Genomic DNA, 17,010 nt, shown 5'->3' with positions numbered 1-17,010 from the left:
TTAACTCGTACTGGCTCAGCTGAATCACGGGTCAATACAGCCGGGTCATCCGTTTTTCAGAAAATAAGCCGGTTTTCATAGAACTTAATGGGTCGCTGTTGGAACAATCCGAAAAGGAGACTGGTTCACTGCTTCACTGGGCTGACCGACCGGGCCGGGCCGGTTTTTTAGAACATTGGTGGCATGATGAATCTAATGGGAACTGGGATTTATTTGTCTATTTCTATTCATAACTCACATGTGAGATATGCATACACCATTACTTAAATGATTTTGTGTTCGTTTTTGGATAATGTATATGAATAATTTTACAATGTATTTATAGACATTATTTTCGCTTAAAACAAAATAGAAAACTATCTTGCAAAGAAACACGATTTAAAATCCGGAAAAAAAAATTTCACACCAGTCAGATATCATATTTACGGCACGAGCTATCTCTAGATATTTATTAGAACTTTTTGTTAACCTCATGCCGTGCTATTAAGGAAAGTGGTAATACTTTCCAAGACCGTAATGGTTAGTCTATGGAAAGTATTGCCCATATCAGTCACGGACTTGAGACTGATAAGGTAAGTGGTATATATATAGAAAGTATTGTCCATATCAGTCACAAACTTGAGACTGATAAGGTAAGTGGTATATATTAGGAAACGATTGGTTATGTAAGTCATGATTGTGAGACTTATAAGGAAAGTCTCAAATCAGTGTCTTAGGTAAGTTTGGAGAACCTAATGTATAAATATCTATGAAAGTATTATGAATAAAATGAAGAGAAAAGATTTACCAAAATTTGTCATGGTATCAGAGCCAGTTGATTGAAAAAAAAAAAAAAAAAAAATGGGTGGTGATGAAGAATCAAGCAAGGACAAGAATTAGAATATGATACGCAAAAAAATCCAGTATATCATCTAGGATCAAGTGATGGTCCAGGTATAATTATCACACCGTTGTTCTAAAAGGACATAACTATGATGAATGGGCTAGAGCCATAAGAAGATCATTAATAGCTAAGAGGAAGTTTGGTTTCATTGATGGAACAATCAAAGAACCTAAAGAAAGTGAACAGTTGGAAGAATGGGTGGCAATTCAGTCGATGCTTGTTTCTTGGATCAGTAACACATTGGAGCCGTCACTTAGATCCAGTTTGGGAGACTTTGATGATGCAAACTTATTATGGAACCACTTGAAGAGACGGTTTTGTGTTGTAAGTGGAACACGGACATGCCAGCTGAAGACATCTTTAAGTGAATGTAAACAAAAGCAAACAGAAATGTGGTTGCTTATTTTGGAAGATTGAATAAGATATGGGATGAGATGATCACATATATGAAGGTACCAACGTGCAAGTGTGGCAAGTGCGAATGTGATATTGCAACACAGGTTAGTACTTTGAGAGAAGAAGATTTATTACATCATTTCTTAATTGGACTGGATGCTGTCTATGGTCCCTTGCGTGAACAGTTGTTGGCAAGAGATCCACTGCCTTCCATAGATGTAGCATATCAAACAATGATAAACTCGGAACGTCTTAGGAAAGGAGATGTAGCCGCCACACCGGAAGTTCATGACAATGTGATGGCGTTCAAGGTACAATCTGATCAACGTCCTCTCAACAACACGTATGATCCAAATAAATATTGCAAGCACTGTAGCAGACAAGGACACTCGGATGAAGGTTGTTTTCAGCTTATTGGATACCCTGAATGGTGGGGAGATAAACCGAGAAGTGGAAGAGGATATGGTAGAGGTGGAAGAACTGGTGGTAGAGGACGTGGTGGTTTTGCGAATGGAAGAGGAGGCAGGACAAGGAACGGGAAATCAGGTTCGAGCACATAATCTAAATATAGCAGAGACAAAGCAGTCAAATAACACATATTCCTCAGACGGCTCAGATTTGAGGGGAGTAACTGCAACACAGCTCAGACAGGTGCTTGAGTTTTTGAATGCAAAGAAAATACGTCCCAACTACAAGGTAAGAAAACTAAACCGAATTGGATTATTGACACGGGAGCTACAAATCATGTCACGTGTAGAAGAGATGACATGATTGATGTGAAAGATATTGTGAAGTGTACTGTTGGACTCCCAGATGGGAAATATGCACAATCTGAGAAAATAGGGACTGTTATTCTACAGGGCGGTTTGAGACTTGATAATGTGCTTTATGTGCCTCAAATAACCTGTAACCTAATTTCTGTCACACAACTTATTGATGAATTAGTTGTACGGTACAATGTACTAACAGTTTATGTCTTATACAGGACCGGTTGACGAGGAAGGTGATTGGAATGGGTGAACGACAAGGTGGACTATACATTTTCTGTGGTGTGCCTCAAGTTGAAGTTATGGCAGTCAGTGGAGCATCATACGAGCTGTGGCATCGACGAATGGGACATCCATCAGAAAAAGTATTGCAAAGGTTGCCGGGTATAGTAGATTGAAGAAGCATAATGAAGTTTGTGATATTTGCCCAAGAGCGAAACAACATAGAAGTAGTTTTGCTAGTAGTCTAAATAAAGCCAGTTGTATTTTTGAATTGATTCATATAGATCTATGGGGTCCTTATAGGGCTACATCGTCTTGTGGAGCACAGTATTTTTTAACAATAGTAGATGATTTTTCAAGAGGTGTGTGGATTCATTTGCTTCAAAATAAAACTGCAGTTGAACGAACGTTTCTTGATTTCATAGCTCTTGTGAAACGACAATTTGATAAAGATATCAAAATTGTTAGAAGTGATAATGGTACTGAGTTTAATTCATTGCGTGGATATTTTAAGACTAATGGGATAGTGTTTGAAACATCGTGTGTAGGCACTCCGCAACAAAATGGAAGAGTGGAGAGAAAGCATCAACATATATTGAATGTGGCAAGGGCTTTGAGATTTCAAGCCAACTTGCCAATACGGTTTTGGGGAGAATGCGCATTGACAGCTGCGTATTTGATTAATCGTACTCCTACACCTATTCTGGAAAATAAAACGCCGTATGAAATATTGTTTGGAAAGCAACCTCCGTATAATCAGTTGAAAGTGTTTGGATGCCTGTGTTATGTGCATGATCAAAATAACAAAGGGGATAAATTTGCAAGTAGAGGAAGGCGGTGTGTTTTTCTTGGATATCCATTTGGTAAAAAGGCATGGCAAGTATATGACTTGGATGAAAGAAAATTCTTAGTGTCAAGAGATGTCCAGTTTTATGAGAATAGTTTCCCATATAAGAATGCAACGTCTGTGGTGCAGCAGTCGACAGTTACAACTCGCACTGAGTGATCAGCCTGGTCATTATATTGAGACCGAGGGATTGGTGTATCAGCTGAGACTGCTCAGTTGAATCCAGCGTGTGACTGGAGCGATGATGAAGAGGTGACAGCAACAGCAACAGCAAGTGAGAGCGTGGCAGTACCAGTGTCACAGCAACAGCAGGAGACGCTGTAGGCATAACAGCAACAGCAGGAGACGCTGTGGGTATGCCTGATGAACTGCGACAAACGGAGATGGTGAAAGAGTTCAAGATATGATGCGACGGAAGAGGAACGTACAGCAGTCCAAGAGAGACTGCTGAAGCAGTCAGTCCGGGTAATAGTGTTGCTGTAGAAGGTGATATGGGTAAAGGAAAGCGTATGAAAATTCCATCGAGTAGGCTTAAGGGTTTTGTGACGCACACCACTAGAGAAAATGGTCCATCTCATCTTCATACATCACAATCATCCTCCTCAGGTACGCCGTATCCTTTGACATATTATGTTAGTTGTGAAAAATTTTCTACACCATATAAGAAATTTCTTGCAGCTATAACTGCGAGTTCAGCACCTCGCAATTTTAAAGAAGCAATGAGACATCCAGGATGGCGGAAAGCAATGGAAGAAGAAATACGAGCACTAGAAGAACAAGATACCTGGGTTTTGCAAGAATGCCGGAGGGAAGAGAGCACTAGGAAGTAAATGGATATATACAGAGAAGTATGATGAAAATGGGAATTTGGTTCGCTTAAAAGCAAGATTGGTGATCTTTGGAAATCATCAGTGGAAGGCTTAGACTACAAAGAGACCTTCGCACCGGTAGCAAAAATGACAACAGTGCGCACTTTTCTAGCTGTTGCAGCTGTTAAAAATTGGGAAGTACATCAGATGGATGTACACAATGCGTTTCTACATGGAGATTTGGAGGAAGAGGTGTATATGAAAATACCACCTGGATTTGCGAAAGGCAATCCTAATATGGTATGTAGAATGAAGAAATCATTGTATGGTTTGAAACATCCACGTTGTTGGTTTGCGAAACTATCAACAGCTTTGAAGAATTATGGTTTTCGGCAATCTTATTCAGACTATTCTCTCTTCACTATGATAAACGGAAAGATGCAACTTAATGTCTTGGTGTATGTGGATGATTTGATTGTTGCAGGAGATAATAGTGGAGTAAATAAATTTAAAACATACTTGGGACAGTGTTTCAAGATGAAAGATTTGGGAAAATTAAAATATTTTCTGGGCTTGGAGATTGCTCGCAGTAAACAAGGCATTTATGTTTGTCAGCGGAAATATGCATTAGACATTATTATGGAGACGGGGTTTTAGGAGCAAAACCGCAGAGTTTCCAATGGAAACTAATCATCGTTTGGCTTTAGCAACAGGGGTTGTTGAGTGATGCAGAAAGGTATCGACGATTGATCGGAAGATTGATTTATCTGGCTGTGACTAGACCGGATCTAGCTTACTCTGTGCATATTTTGTCACAGTTTATGCAGCATCCAAGACAAGAACATTGGGAAGCTGCACTTCGGGTAGTAGATATTTGAAAAAGAATCCTGGGCAAGGAATTTTGTTGCGCTCTGATAGTAGTTTAAGTTTGAAAGGATGGTGTGATTCAGATTGGGCAAGCTGTCCTTTGACTAGACGATCGTTGACAGGATGGTTTGTGCTTCTTGGAGATTCACCAGTGTCTTGGAAGACTAAAAAGCAGTACACAGTTTCTCGGAGTTCAGCTGAAGCAGAATAGATCTATGGCTGCAGCTACTTGTGAATTGAAGTGGTTGAAGCAATTACTAGGTGATTTGGGAATTCGTCATACACAGGGAATGAGTCTTCTTTGTGATAGTCAGTCGGCATTGTATATTGCTCAGAATCCCGTATTTCACGAAAGAACTAAACATATCGAAGTGGATTGTCATATCATCAGGGATGCGATAGTACAGAAAATTATTTCTCCCTCGTATACGCCCACAGGAATACAGTTGGCGGATATCTTCACCAAAGCATTAGGCCGAGTTCAGTTTCAAGGTCTTTTGTCCAAGATGGGCATTTGTGACCTGCATGCTCCGTCTTGAGGGGGGGTATTAAGGAAAGTGGTAATACTTTCCAAGACCGTAATGGTTAGTCTATGGAAAGTATTGCCCATATCAGTCACGGACTTGAGACTGATAAGGTAAGTGGTATATATATAGAAAGTATTGTCCATATCAGTCACAAACTTGAGACTGATAAGGTAAGTGGTATATATTAGGAAACGATTGGTTATGTAAGTCATGATTGTGAGACTTATAAGGAAAGTCTCAAATCAGTGTCTTAGGTAAGTTTGGAGAACCTAATGTATAAATATCTATGAAAGTATTATGAATAAAATGAAGAGAAAAGATTTACCAAAATTTGTCACGTGCCGACAGCACGGATTATTTCTAGTATCTCTAGATATTTATTAGAACTTTCTGTTAACCTCATGCCGTGCCGACAACACGGACTATTTCTAGTAAAGTATATAAGCAAAGAAAGAAGATATCATAAAAGAGGCGGCGTGGAAGAACTCCGTTGAGTATCATCAACTGATATTTCAGTCTCGTCGTCGACAGAACTAGACAAAACCAGTCTGTCAATTCTTTGGCCAATACCACCCAACATCATTTCCTTTTCCAAGTGCAAGCAATAGCTCTCGAAAATCCGCGAGCTCACTATAAGCCTGAAATCCAACAAGAACAACAACTCCATTTCCAGCTTGTTCAGTTCAGCATTGCTAACTCCTCCAACTCTAGCATAAACTGCATTGTTGTAGTGCCTGGTTATGTTACAATTAAAACAGGAATATAGTTAGTTAATGATGAAATAATACTTCGAAAAGAAATGACTAATGTACTAAGCCAAAATGTGATGACCCTCACAGTACAAAAGTGGCGGATCCCAGTTTTAAAAACCATTAATACGCACACATCTTTTTCATCCCAAGATAAACTTAAAATGCAAGTTCACACTACCTCAACCACCCAAACGTAGCTAGTATTTATGTATTTGCCAACACATTCCATTTTTACAGATAAAGAGAGAGAGAGAACTTACTCATCGTCAAGAACCTTGGACGCAACCATGACACTAGTAACCAGTAACCTGTGAACATTTAATGAGAGAACAAGAGAATCAGGATGTCTATGAAGCAATCTATCAATATAAACATAACCCACCACGAAACAAGATGGGCTACAATTGGTAAACTTGTATATTCTCTCCAAGTACTTCGCTATACTCATACTTGGAGCTCTAACTCCATGGAACACATTCAGTGTCTTCTTCCCTTCGCATAACTTGATAAATCCTTGATTATTATCAATTTTTCCTTCTTGGTCTATTGACAGGAGCCGGTCGTTTCGTGCCACCAATTTTTCTAACAAGAACGATAACACAGTCAACACTCTTGGCGTCGTCGTCTCGGTGCTATTGCTCAACTCAGTCAGCCGAGGACTCTCATCCACACCACCGTCTAACATCTAAAGCTCTACACTACATCACCGTATCTGAATCCTCTCTCTGGACGTAAATCATGAAAGAATGCTCTCACGTTATCTGTTCGGAAGTGAAGTAGAGATGTTAGGTTGTTGCTATCATTTGTTGGTTGATGCACAAAAAGGACAACTAATACCAATCGACAAGGGTGTGGCTGAGAAAAAAGGCTCTACGAAGGATATTAGCTGTTTTAAAGGTCGGCATAGGTCGGCATGGTTTCTTCTTGGATTGAACCAACAACCTTTAATTTAAACAGTAGTCGATATTGTACCGTATGCAAGTTAACACTACTACTTTTTCTTTTCTTTTTTTTTTTATAATCAAAGGCCTTCAAAAAGGCTAATGATCACTGTTGGTAGGAGCCAAATAAGAGGGGCAGACCAGTATATAGTAGAATTGTTTTTTTTAGCCCATAAAACTAGTTCATGAGCTGCAGAGTTGCAAATCCGAGGTTGAAAACTAAAGATACAAGCAACTAACTTAGAAGAAAAAAGTTGAATATCCTTAAGATCATCCGTACGCAAGGTTCCTTCGAACTTTCCAGCTGAAAATTGGTCGATGAGGGATTTCGCATCACTTTCAACAATGATATGAGTAAACTGTTGCTCCAGAGCTTTCTTCAAGACTGCCCAGATGGCTCTGGCTTCAACTTCTTCAGCAGAATGAACTTCAAATACTAAGGAGGCACAAAAGGTTGCTTTTCTTGAGAAATCACGCATCACATACCCTGCACCATTTGCTCCTGAAGTAACATCAAAAACACCATCAATATTGCATTTAATCCATCCAAAAGAGGGGGGCATCCATTTATCACATATACTGACAGAAGTGGTAGTAGAAAATGTAAAGCTAGTTTTCCTAGTAAGGAGCATAACTCTTGTTCTAGCAAGGACAGTGATATGATTTTCAGTGAGGTTTTGGAAAATAAAATTGTTTCTACCAGTCCAGATAGACCATAAGATAACAACAAACAGGCTTTGATCTTCCTCAGAAAGTTTAGACATAGGGTCAGTTAACCAAAAAAGAAGTCAGTCAATGAAAGACTTGTTTTGAAAAAACTGGGTGTTTATATTGAAATCAGAGATAAACCAGACTCTGCTAGCAAAGGGACAAAGGACCAAAGCATGCATAATAGATTCATAAGGATCAGTACACCTAGGACAATCCACACTATGCAGAGGCATTCTAGTATGAAGAATAGTTCTGGCAGGCAGAGCATTTCTAGCTGCTCTCCAGACACACACTTGAATTCTTTAAGGAACTCTGACTTTCCAGATACGCTTCCAAAGGTTTTTACAAGGGGATGGCCTAAGACCTCTAAGCCCCGTGTAGGCAGATTTAGAAGAAAACTTGTCATTCTTTGAAAGATCTCAAGCCTTCCTATCAGGAGTGCAAAGCTGGCTTAAGGGAATGGTGATAATTAATCTTCTAGACATAATCATTATCAAAGTGGGTGTTGAGTTTAGACACATCCCAACTTCTGGTTTGGGAGTCAATAAAATAAGACACTTTTAATACTAGGATCAGGGGGACAAGAGGGTTGGGTGTAGCAGAACCCAGAGTGGGTATCCATTTATCACACCATAGGTCAATAAATTGACCATCCCCAACTATCCAAGAAATGAAAGGCTTAATTAGTTCTTAATGCATGCAAACACTTCCAAGTCCAAGAGCACTTACAAGTGCACTTGGCATTCAAGAAATCAGTTCTAGGAAAATATTTAGCCTTAAAAACAGTAGCTAACAAGCAGTCAGGATTTTCCAGAATCCTCCAGGCATTTCTGGCCAGCATAGCCAAATTGTTTAATTCAGCCTTTCTAAAACCCAAACCACCTTCAGCCTTGGGGGAGCATAAAATATCCCAACCAAGCAGGTGCAATTTCCTATCATTTGGGTCTAAAGTTTCACCCCACCAAAATTTACAAAGATGAGCATCCATTTGTTTACAAAGGTGCTTAGGAATAAGAAAAGCTCCCATTTGAAAAAGGGGAATAGATTGGCCAATAATCAAAGTAGTTCTAGCATCTTGGGATATGAGCTTATGAAGCCAGATGGAGATTCTGGCATCAACAGCTTGGAGAATACCCATGTGAGTCTGGATTTTAGAGACTTGGAACACAGTAGGGGTGCCAAGATATTTTTCTCCTAAGTCCCTGCTCTGGATCTCTAGGATATTAGCTAGAAGAGCTTTCCTATGCTCAGGAATCTTCCTGCTAAACACATTACCAGATTTTTCAAAATTTATTTCTTGCCCAGACGCCAGGCAATATTTTTGAAGATAGTCTTTGATGACTAGAAAATTTCGAGAAGTAGCTTTTGAAAATAAGAGAGAATCATCAGCAAACAAAAGATGTATCATTTTTGGAGCATCTTTACAAAACTTTGATACCTTCTAAAATACCTTTTTTTAAGACTATCAATGTAAGAAGATAAAGCTTCAGAGCACATGATGTAAAGATAAGGAGAAAGAGGGTCTCCCTGTCTCAGTCCTCTTTCAGGTTGGAAGAACCCAGTTGGGCTACCATTAAGAAGAACAGAGTAGGAGACAGTAGAAACACACTGATTTATGAGTTTAACCCAGTGGTTAGAGAGACCCATTTTAGTTAAAACCTTTTCTAACAAATCCCATTCAAGCTTGTTATAAGTCTTCGACATATCAAGTTTGATGGCGGCAATGCCTTCAATTTTGTCATTGTGATTGACAGCATATATGGCCTCATTAGCTAGCAGAATATTATCAGAAATACTCCTATTAAGAATAAAGACACTTTGATTTTGGGATATTATATTATTCATAAAGGGTTTGAGTCTATTAGCAAGGGTTTTTGAAAGAATTTTGTAGATGAAATTACAGAGCCCTATAAGTCTGTATTGAAAAACAAGTTCAACAAGAGGAACTTTGGGGATAAGAGCAATATTAGTATGGTTAAAAACCTTAGCAATATGCCCAATTCTAAAGCAGGTCTGAGACATATCAATGACAGCATCCCCACAATGTCCCAGTGTTTTTGGTAAAAAAGACATGTGAAACCATCAAGTTCAGGTTCTTTTTTCCACCCTATTTGGAAAACTGCATTCTTAATTTCCTCCGGAGATAGAGACATATTCAAAATTATGTTATCCTCTTCAGAGAACTTAATTGGGAGATCAGCAAGAATTTCATCCTGGAATTGTTGATGATGGGAAGAATATAAGGTTTTAAAATAGTCTATGAAAGAAGTTCCAATCCTATAGTTAACACTCTACTACTATCAATTCATACAAGGAACATAATTTTTGGGAGTTCACTTTTACATGGTCAGACTTCAGAATATACCCCTAACAAATAGATGTCAAACTAGGTAGGTGGCGCGCCCTAACCTGGTGGAATAATTAAGACCCATCAAATAACTGTAACAAGAGCACAAAATATAATAAACGTTTTGCTGCTAACATTTACATATTACAGCTTCATTTATTAGAAATACATACAGTCATGAACATTGTTATTTACAATCTGATAAAGGATAAACAACACAAGAAACTCCCTTTCCCACCCCAAAACACAGCCAGATAATCTTACCACTGAGACTTCCCATTTCAAAGTAAACCTCTCTTATGTTTTTGTTCACCTAATCTCTCTATTTAACCAACCACAAGTACTAGCAGCTGTTAATATGCCTCTCCTGAAATAGAATGAAGTTAATAGGTTTGCACACCTGAAGAGAAGAACACGAAATCACAAAGTTGAAAACCAAGCCTCAAATTACCTGCACATAAACATTGAAAGATAGTGCTCATCAGAACTTAGGATATTAGAACAAAAAATAAAGTTAAATCCCAAGTAATTTGAAAACATTTAGAAGGCAAGTTTTATGAACTTGATCACAACAGTGGCTGATCAAAGTGATTAGTGTTTCCAGCCACTATATGTCTAATTGTAACACCATTCACGTAATTTAAAAGTTACCAAGGCGTGGACAACTTACCTTTTTTTACTTGCTAAGGTGAAGAACAAGGTGAAGAACAAGTTCCGCTTAATTCAACTGATGATCAACATCTTCAGACTGGTTCTCCATCTTCAGGTTCTTCCGGTTAATATTTACAGAGTCAAGATGGGTATTCTTTTTCAGGTTCTGTCTATTATTTACAAGATTGGGTTGAGTCTTCAGTTTACGGCCGACATCCCTATTCACAGGCCCCTCTTCTGATGACAGTTTTGGCATTGGAAGACTGCTCACACTAGCTTCTCCAATGCCACTTTGAATTTCAGCCACACAAGCAGCACCACCTTCGGACATACAGTCAAGAGAGCTATAGCTGCAACTAAATGAAAGCTTCCCATCGTCGACCACGGCAGACTTCTGTTGTCCATGTGGTCCACTAAGGCTGTTCTCAAGAGCAGGTCTATAAAGGGGAGAAAAAAGAAAGCAGTTCAGAAAAGGGAAAGTATCCTCAATCGTCAAAAGAGAAAATCCAAGCATTTATTAAAAAATAATAGAAAGCATTAACTGTAAAATGAAATCTAATGATTGCTGGATCCCATCATCCACGACATATCACAGCACTTATCCAGCACAATGATATGATTCTTGTGGGGGTCATGGTGGTACTATGAGCATAACTTGAGTAACCCAACTATACAATTTAATAAAAAGCACAGCACAAATTAAAACTCGTAGTTCGACATGTAGTCTAGGGTGGCAACAAAAGAACGTGCTATAAGATTGAGAGCATATTTATAACTCCTAACACACCTCGAGTGTGACAGTTTCTGAGTCTGGAGATGGTCATAGACAGGTATCAAATCTTTCGTTCTTGCTGCAACCATACGAGTTGGAATATTCTCAATTTCAGTCTCCCCTCCTACAGCTTTTTCATCTTTTGTGCGGATGCCGTCCGTCATTATCATGTGAAAGTATATCTGCACCATTTTACAAGAAAGGCAAGAACATTTAGAAGGAAAACTAGCAGCTGCATGAAACAAGAGAAGGAAATTTTTTTCTCTTCTATCTGCAGATAGAGAAATATGGAACTACCTCAGATCTAGCCCATAATGGAACAGAAGATTGATGCATCTGCAGTTCAGCTTCAGAAATATACAAATGATGACTATCTTCAGCACTGATCTTCCCTTTAGTGACAGCACCCTTAGTAAGGCGATTACTAGCCCCTCTTATCATCCCTTCAGGAAACACTTTATTGCTATCCCCATTACCATGCTCACCAAAAATGTCAACGTTATCTTCTCTGTCTCTTCTGTTACGCCTCCGACGGATATCCCACTTCTGCAGTGCTTCAACAACTAATCTTCCATCACTATCTGGAGATGATTCAAATGAAGCTGAGGACACTTCAGAAAATCCTATTCTGGAATCTGGTCCAGATGATGGACGCAATGCATACTGTACCATGGAGCCAGGAGAGAACACCAGAAGATGGTAGTTCGTTCTGAACGAGCCGCTTTCTGCATACACATTACTTCGTTTACAGTTGTGGAAGGTAGAAGCAATAGCACCAGAAAGTGAACCAACTCGGCCTGTAGCAGCAGCAGCAGCACCGCTTACAGTGCCGATCCAGCCATTGTTTCCATTCTTTATTCTGCTAACAACAGACAAAGTAACGGGAGGACCAGCTGCACAAAGGCTGTGTTGATTAAGTTTTGGTGTGATCGTACTAGACCTAACCATTTGCTTCGTTGACGCACTAAATCCATTATTTCCATTAGTTAAATTACCATCATCAAAATGAAGTTGTACGGTTCCTCCTGAAGGTGATATTGCAAACAAATGACTTGTACCCCTGGAGGAACTTATCATAATCCAACGGCTGTCCTCACTGAAACTTATGTCTTGTATAACCTGAAAATTTTGATCAACAAAAGCACATATCATAAAATGAGAACATATACTCTCGAGAAAAATATTGCTGGCAAATAAGAGGTTTTTACCGCATTAGTGAAGCCACGCTGAAGCCTGTAAAGATGCACGCACGTCTGGCCAGAATCAGATCCCGAAGAACTTCCATGGCATGAAGGCATAATTCTGAAAACATTAATGTTATGACCCTGGACTGAAGCCGTCACCAATAAGGTCCCACTAGGATCGAAGCACAGAGCTGATATAGGACTTTTATGTGCCCTGAACTGGACAATAACTGATTTTCGTACAATGTCTCTTACAATGACCTGCAGAGATCCCATGAAAAAAATTGCTGATAAATGACACTGATAGCTAAGAATTATCAATACATACTCTTGTATTGTCTAAAGAGGGGCTCTATATATTCATCACGAGAAGTCACAGAAGCAGTGCCATAGCAGAAGTATATTAAACGAGTCTGCAGAGGAAGTTACAGCTTGAAATGAAAATATTTTACACTGCACAATATGTATAGTGTGAATTGAGAAAGAAATCATACCATTCCCGCACTATCTTCGTCAAGTGAATGCCCATTTAGGTCGCCATTGATTCTCCAATTAGAAGTCCCTGGTTTTGGAGAATTATCGGGCAAGAACTCCGAGCAGTACCTGGAGAGCTTTTTATACCCAATATCTCCTAAAGTAACTATACCAGCAGCAAGTTGTTTGCTTGACTCTTTCGCATAGTGAGCAACCAAACTGCCATTTGACGGAGATCCAGAGAGACTCCCAGAATGAGCCAGATGTTGCGGACTGACACGACCAGTATCTGAACCTTCAACCAGATATCCACTATAAGCTATCCATCTGGGACCAACTGCAAGTGGTCCATAGCCTATGCCTCCAGGACCAAGACAACTCGAAACTATTGGATAAGTAAGAATAGTGTACTCTCTCTCTAGTGTACTGGCGTCAAAACAGTGTATCTGCATTTACAGGTAAGTTAAGACATATGTTTGAGTCAACTGATCAGGTAACTATTGCTGCATCACAAGTATTCATTTACACATATATATATATACCTGAGTTTCTTGAGAAATAGCGACAACTCGGGGACTGCACCTTAAACTGTAAACAGCTGTTCTGAACTTCAAGATATGTACATATGATTGTGAGGCTAGAGAATAAAATCGAACAACGGAAGGAAGAAAGTTGCCGCTTCCGTTCTCATCGGAGCCGTTGAAATTTCCATTGTACGAAGGACCCAATCCATCTTGTACATTACCACCTCCAGAAGAAGATCCATCACCAACAACCACTAGCAATGGGCGAAGATCTGTAAACTTGTCTTCTGAAGTCTTTGATGCTTTGGGTTTTGGTTGCATTTGCAAAAAAGAAACAGGGCCGTCAAATCTAGATGCTAATTCACGCACATTATCTGCCTCCTCGACATCCCAAACTTGAAAACCAGATTGATATCCCAGCAAAAGGACTCGACGAACGTTATCACCTTCACACTCTAACTTGTCAAACCCAGCCCAGAGCACCTGTGTTATAAATACGGGAAAACTTCAATGAACCCAAAAAAAATTGTATGTAAATGACAGAATAGTAAAATTAAAAAACTTTCTCGGGGATGTAGTTGCCAGAAAGCACTTGCAACCCTAGAATATCATACAGTATATCGAATACTTACTATCCTTTCATCTCCATGCATGCCCATTATTGTTATAGAACTTCAAGGATTAATCACTAGCTTCATTGCGTCAGCATGACACAATGGATCTACTTATCAAACTCCACTGGGATACTTTTATATGGCATGTGAAATCCGTCAAGAATAACCCTTGACAAATTCTACGTAGCCAATTTTTTATACTTACGATGAATTTAACGTCTAGTACAACTCTACACATCCGATAAAACTACAATCATGTCCACGTGTCCCCTGAATGACTCAAAAATTATGAACCGTCATGATTTGGATAACTGTTCCATATATTCTCCGACATACTGGTCTAGTTTTAAATTCTGTTATTTATGCAAGAAACTGCACTACAAAATACCGTACTTTAAATATTCTTCATATGGATTGCTCAAATTTACCATATCAAATCAATTTCACGAAGCCAAGAAATTAACCTTCAAACATAATGCGACAAGAATGACTGCATGGAAAATGCAGAACCGATACCATGAAAATTAGTTTTCCCCAAATAACCGGACAATGCACAGTTTGTGTTGTGCGTTGGTGGCTACAAAAATCTATAACACTGTTTCCCAACAGACCACGTTAACCTAGACTCACATAATCCATGCAGGAGAAAACACTCCATATTGCGCGCTTTAATCATTGGAAACATACATCCAAAGACACTCTTCAAACTTGAAAGCTACATGATTACCTAATTCAACATGCATGACAAAGACCATGAAATTAGCAGGTTATAAATCACTATATACTATCAGCTTCTTTACCCAACCGAATCACACGTGACTAGTGTTACAAATAGAATTTGAGTTGTATTAGCAAAATACAAGAACTGACTGCAAATCTATCTATTCATGACTCCAAAAATCTAAGTAACCATCACTCATACAGACCACACCCACATGCAAAGCCAATATCATTCAGATTACAACTTGAAATTCTTTTACAAATGAAAAACTCATGCAACAAAAAAGGAAAGTTTTTTCTTCATTAATGTAATATAAAAACCTACTGATAATGTATTGGATCACATTACACCTGATTTTTGAATTATACCAAAAAAGTGCTGAATCAATTTGAACTTAACAAAACTGACAATCATGACTAAACCATCGCATGATGAAACTAGAGCTAGTTACCTGATCACAATTGGCATCTCCACCATCTTTATCCACAAGTGAGGAAGCAACAGATGCTCCAGCAGACCTAACACTGGAGGCAACACTTGACGCACCAGAAGAAACAGTTCTCAAGTAACCAGATAAAGTCCTAAAGGAAGTTGGTAAGAAGCCATTAACAGGTTTCTGTGATTTTACTCCATCATTCCTCATCCCCATAACCCAAAATGAAACAACTCAGCACCAGAAATGTATAATAAGTGTAATGATCCAAAGTGTTTCTCAATCATAACCACAGGCCGTTCCGTTCAGCCTCAAGCAAGAAACAGCCCAAATTTATAAATTCAACTACCCAATTTCTCCATTATTTTTCCCTCTCTAAATTATCCCCAAAAAAAGAAAATTTACAAAAATAGAACCTTTTTTTAAGATTTCCGTCTTTTTATTTAAACTTATCAATCAAAAACCTTTAAAAAAACACAGGTTCAGAAACAAGAAAATTTTGGTTTCTTTTCTTAGTCAAAAATTAAAAGAAAAACCCAAATAATGAAACAAATTTACAAAGAACAAAATGAATAAAATAATATACAACTCTTTTTTTTTTCTCCTATTTCATCTATACAATTATCACAAAACAAGATTAAAAGAAGAAAAAAAAACTGTAATCAAGACATGATGAATTAAACTTTGTTTAAAAAAAACAATAGAGTTCTTTGCTGAATGATCGAAAGAAAGAAGTTAGGGGTAAGATTTTTAGGTACGTTTAGATTCGATGATGATGATGAAGACGATGATCAGTAGAGATAGATAACCAAATAATGACTCTCCTTTCACGTCTCTATAAATCTCTCTTGCTTTCTTCTCTTCTCTCTCACACGTGTTCTTCACTTGACGTCAAAATCTTTTCAACTCCCTGTAAATTAGTGTTTAGGTCAAGTAGAATCCCGATTCTGTACATTATCATATCTCGGAGTCAATATACATCCCAATGATCTTTTCGACGCGTGTCAATATATTTTGTTCGATAGTGATCTGAAATCTTTGTATGATCCATTCTGTACACCATCGCTTGCTGAAGTTATTATGGTTTGTCGGTGTTTTGGGAGTCGGTTTTTTCTTAAAGTAGCATATCACTAAGTTCCATTTAGAATCCAATGAATATCCATCCATATATACTGAGTAGTTTTTGCTGCGGTAAATTACCTTTTAACTCCTCTCTTCTCTTACGTATAGATAATAGATTTGTTACGCAAACTGTACAAATTGGAACTCATATTCTATTTCCAATTAGGCGAATACTAGAAATTAGATACGTAAAGAGAAGAAGTCAAAATGCGTGATCGATTTTGCACGAAAAGCTATCTAAATCTATCTGGTGACGGAAAATTGCTTGGAAAATTGATAGTATAGATGTTTTTTTTAAATGGACGATGTTACAAGGAAAACAACATGGGAAACAAAAGGGTGACAGAATATGAAAATGGAATCATGGTAGATGCTAAACAGTAGAGAGATGTGGATTGTGGATGGACGTGGCAATATCTCGTGGAACGATGATATATAGGTGAGAA

At 38.5% G+C, this 17,010-nt stretch overlaps 4 protein-coding genes across 6 annotated transcripts; all 4 read right to left on the bottom strand.

Moving 5' to 3' along the window:
* Window positions 1-299: 299 nt before the first annotated feature.
* LOC113304022 (cyclin-U1-1-like) lies at window positions 300-6,970 on the bottom strand. Of its 2 annotated transcripts, none has more exons than XM_026553130.1 (3): window positions 6,331-6,970; window positions 5,717-6,052; window positions 300-469 (listed from the first exon to the last, which is right to left on the bottom strand). In XM_026553130.1, the coding sequence occupies exons 1-2, from the start codon at window positions 6,753-6,755 to the stop codon at window positions 5,779-5,781; spliced, it is 699 nt and encodes a 232-aa protein (XP_026408915.1). In that variant the 5' UTR covers window positions 6,756-6,970; the 3' UTR covers window positions 300-469; window positions 5,717-5,778. The 2 variants fall into 2 exon arrangements, with proteins under 2 accessions (XP_026408915.1, XP_026408909.1); XM_026553124.1 differs by having other exon boundaries at window positions 300-481; window positions 5,661-6,052; window positions 6,331-6,969.
* Window positions 6,971-7,091: 121 nt separating this feature from the next.
* Window positions 7,092-7,775, bottom strand: LOC113351997. Its single transcript, XM_026595887.1, has one exon. The coding sequence runs from the start codon at window positions 7,773-7,775 to the stop codon at window positions 7,092-7,094; it is 684 nt and encodes a 227-aa protein (XP_026451672.1).
* A 626-nt stretch (window positions 7,776-8,401) lies between these two features.
* On the bottom strand, window positions 8,402-9,795 carry LOC113351989. Its single transcript, XM_026595880.1, has 2 exons — window positions 9,173-9,795; window positions 8,402-8,981 (listed from the first exon to the last, which is right to left on the bottom strand). The coding sequence occupies exons 1-2, from the start codon at window positions 9,793-9,795 to the stop codon at window positions 8,402-8,404; spliced, it is 1,203 nt and encodes a 400-aa protein (XP_026451665.1).
* Window positions 9,796-10,180: 385 nt separating this feature from the next.
* Window positions 10,181-16,243, bottom strand: LOC113304006 (autophagy-related protein 18f-like). Of its 2 annotated transcripts, none has more exons than XM_026553113.1 (8): window positions 15,461-16,243; window positions 13,693-14,157; window positions 13,171-13,596; window positions 12,701-12,937; window positions 11,790-12,611; window positions 11,508-11,674; window positions 10,740-11,157; window positions 10,181-10,436 (listed from the first exon to the last, which is right to left on the bottom strand). In XM_026553113.1, exons 1-7 carry the CDS (start codon window positions 15,656-15,658, stop codon window positions 10,788-10,790), a joined length of 2,685 nt encoding a protein of 894 aa, XP_026408898.1. In that variant the 5' UTR covers window positions 15,659-16,243; the 3' UTR covers window positions 10,181-10,436; window positions 10,740-10,787. The 2 variants fall into 2 exon arrangements, with proteins under 2 accessions (XP_026408898.1, XP_026408891.1); XM_026553106.1 differs by having other exon boundaries at window positions 10,181-10,520; window positions 15,461-16,242.
* Window positions 16,244-17,010: the final 767 nt, after the last annotated feature.

This window comes from Papaver somniferum, chromosome 1, assembly GCF_003573695.1.
Source record: "Papaver somniferum cultivar HN1 chromosome 1, ASM357369v1, whole genome shotgun sequence".
Lineage (NCBI taxonomy): Eukaryota > Viridiplantae > Streptophyta > Magnoliopsida > Ranunculales > Papaveraceae > Papaver > Papaver somniferum.
This window is presented reverse-complemented; position numbering and strand designations above follow the sequence as displayed.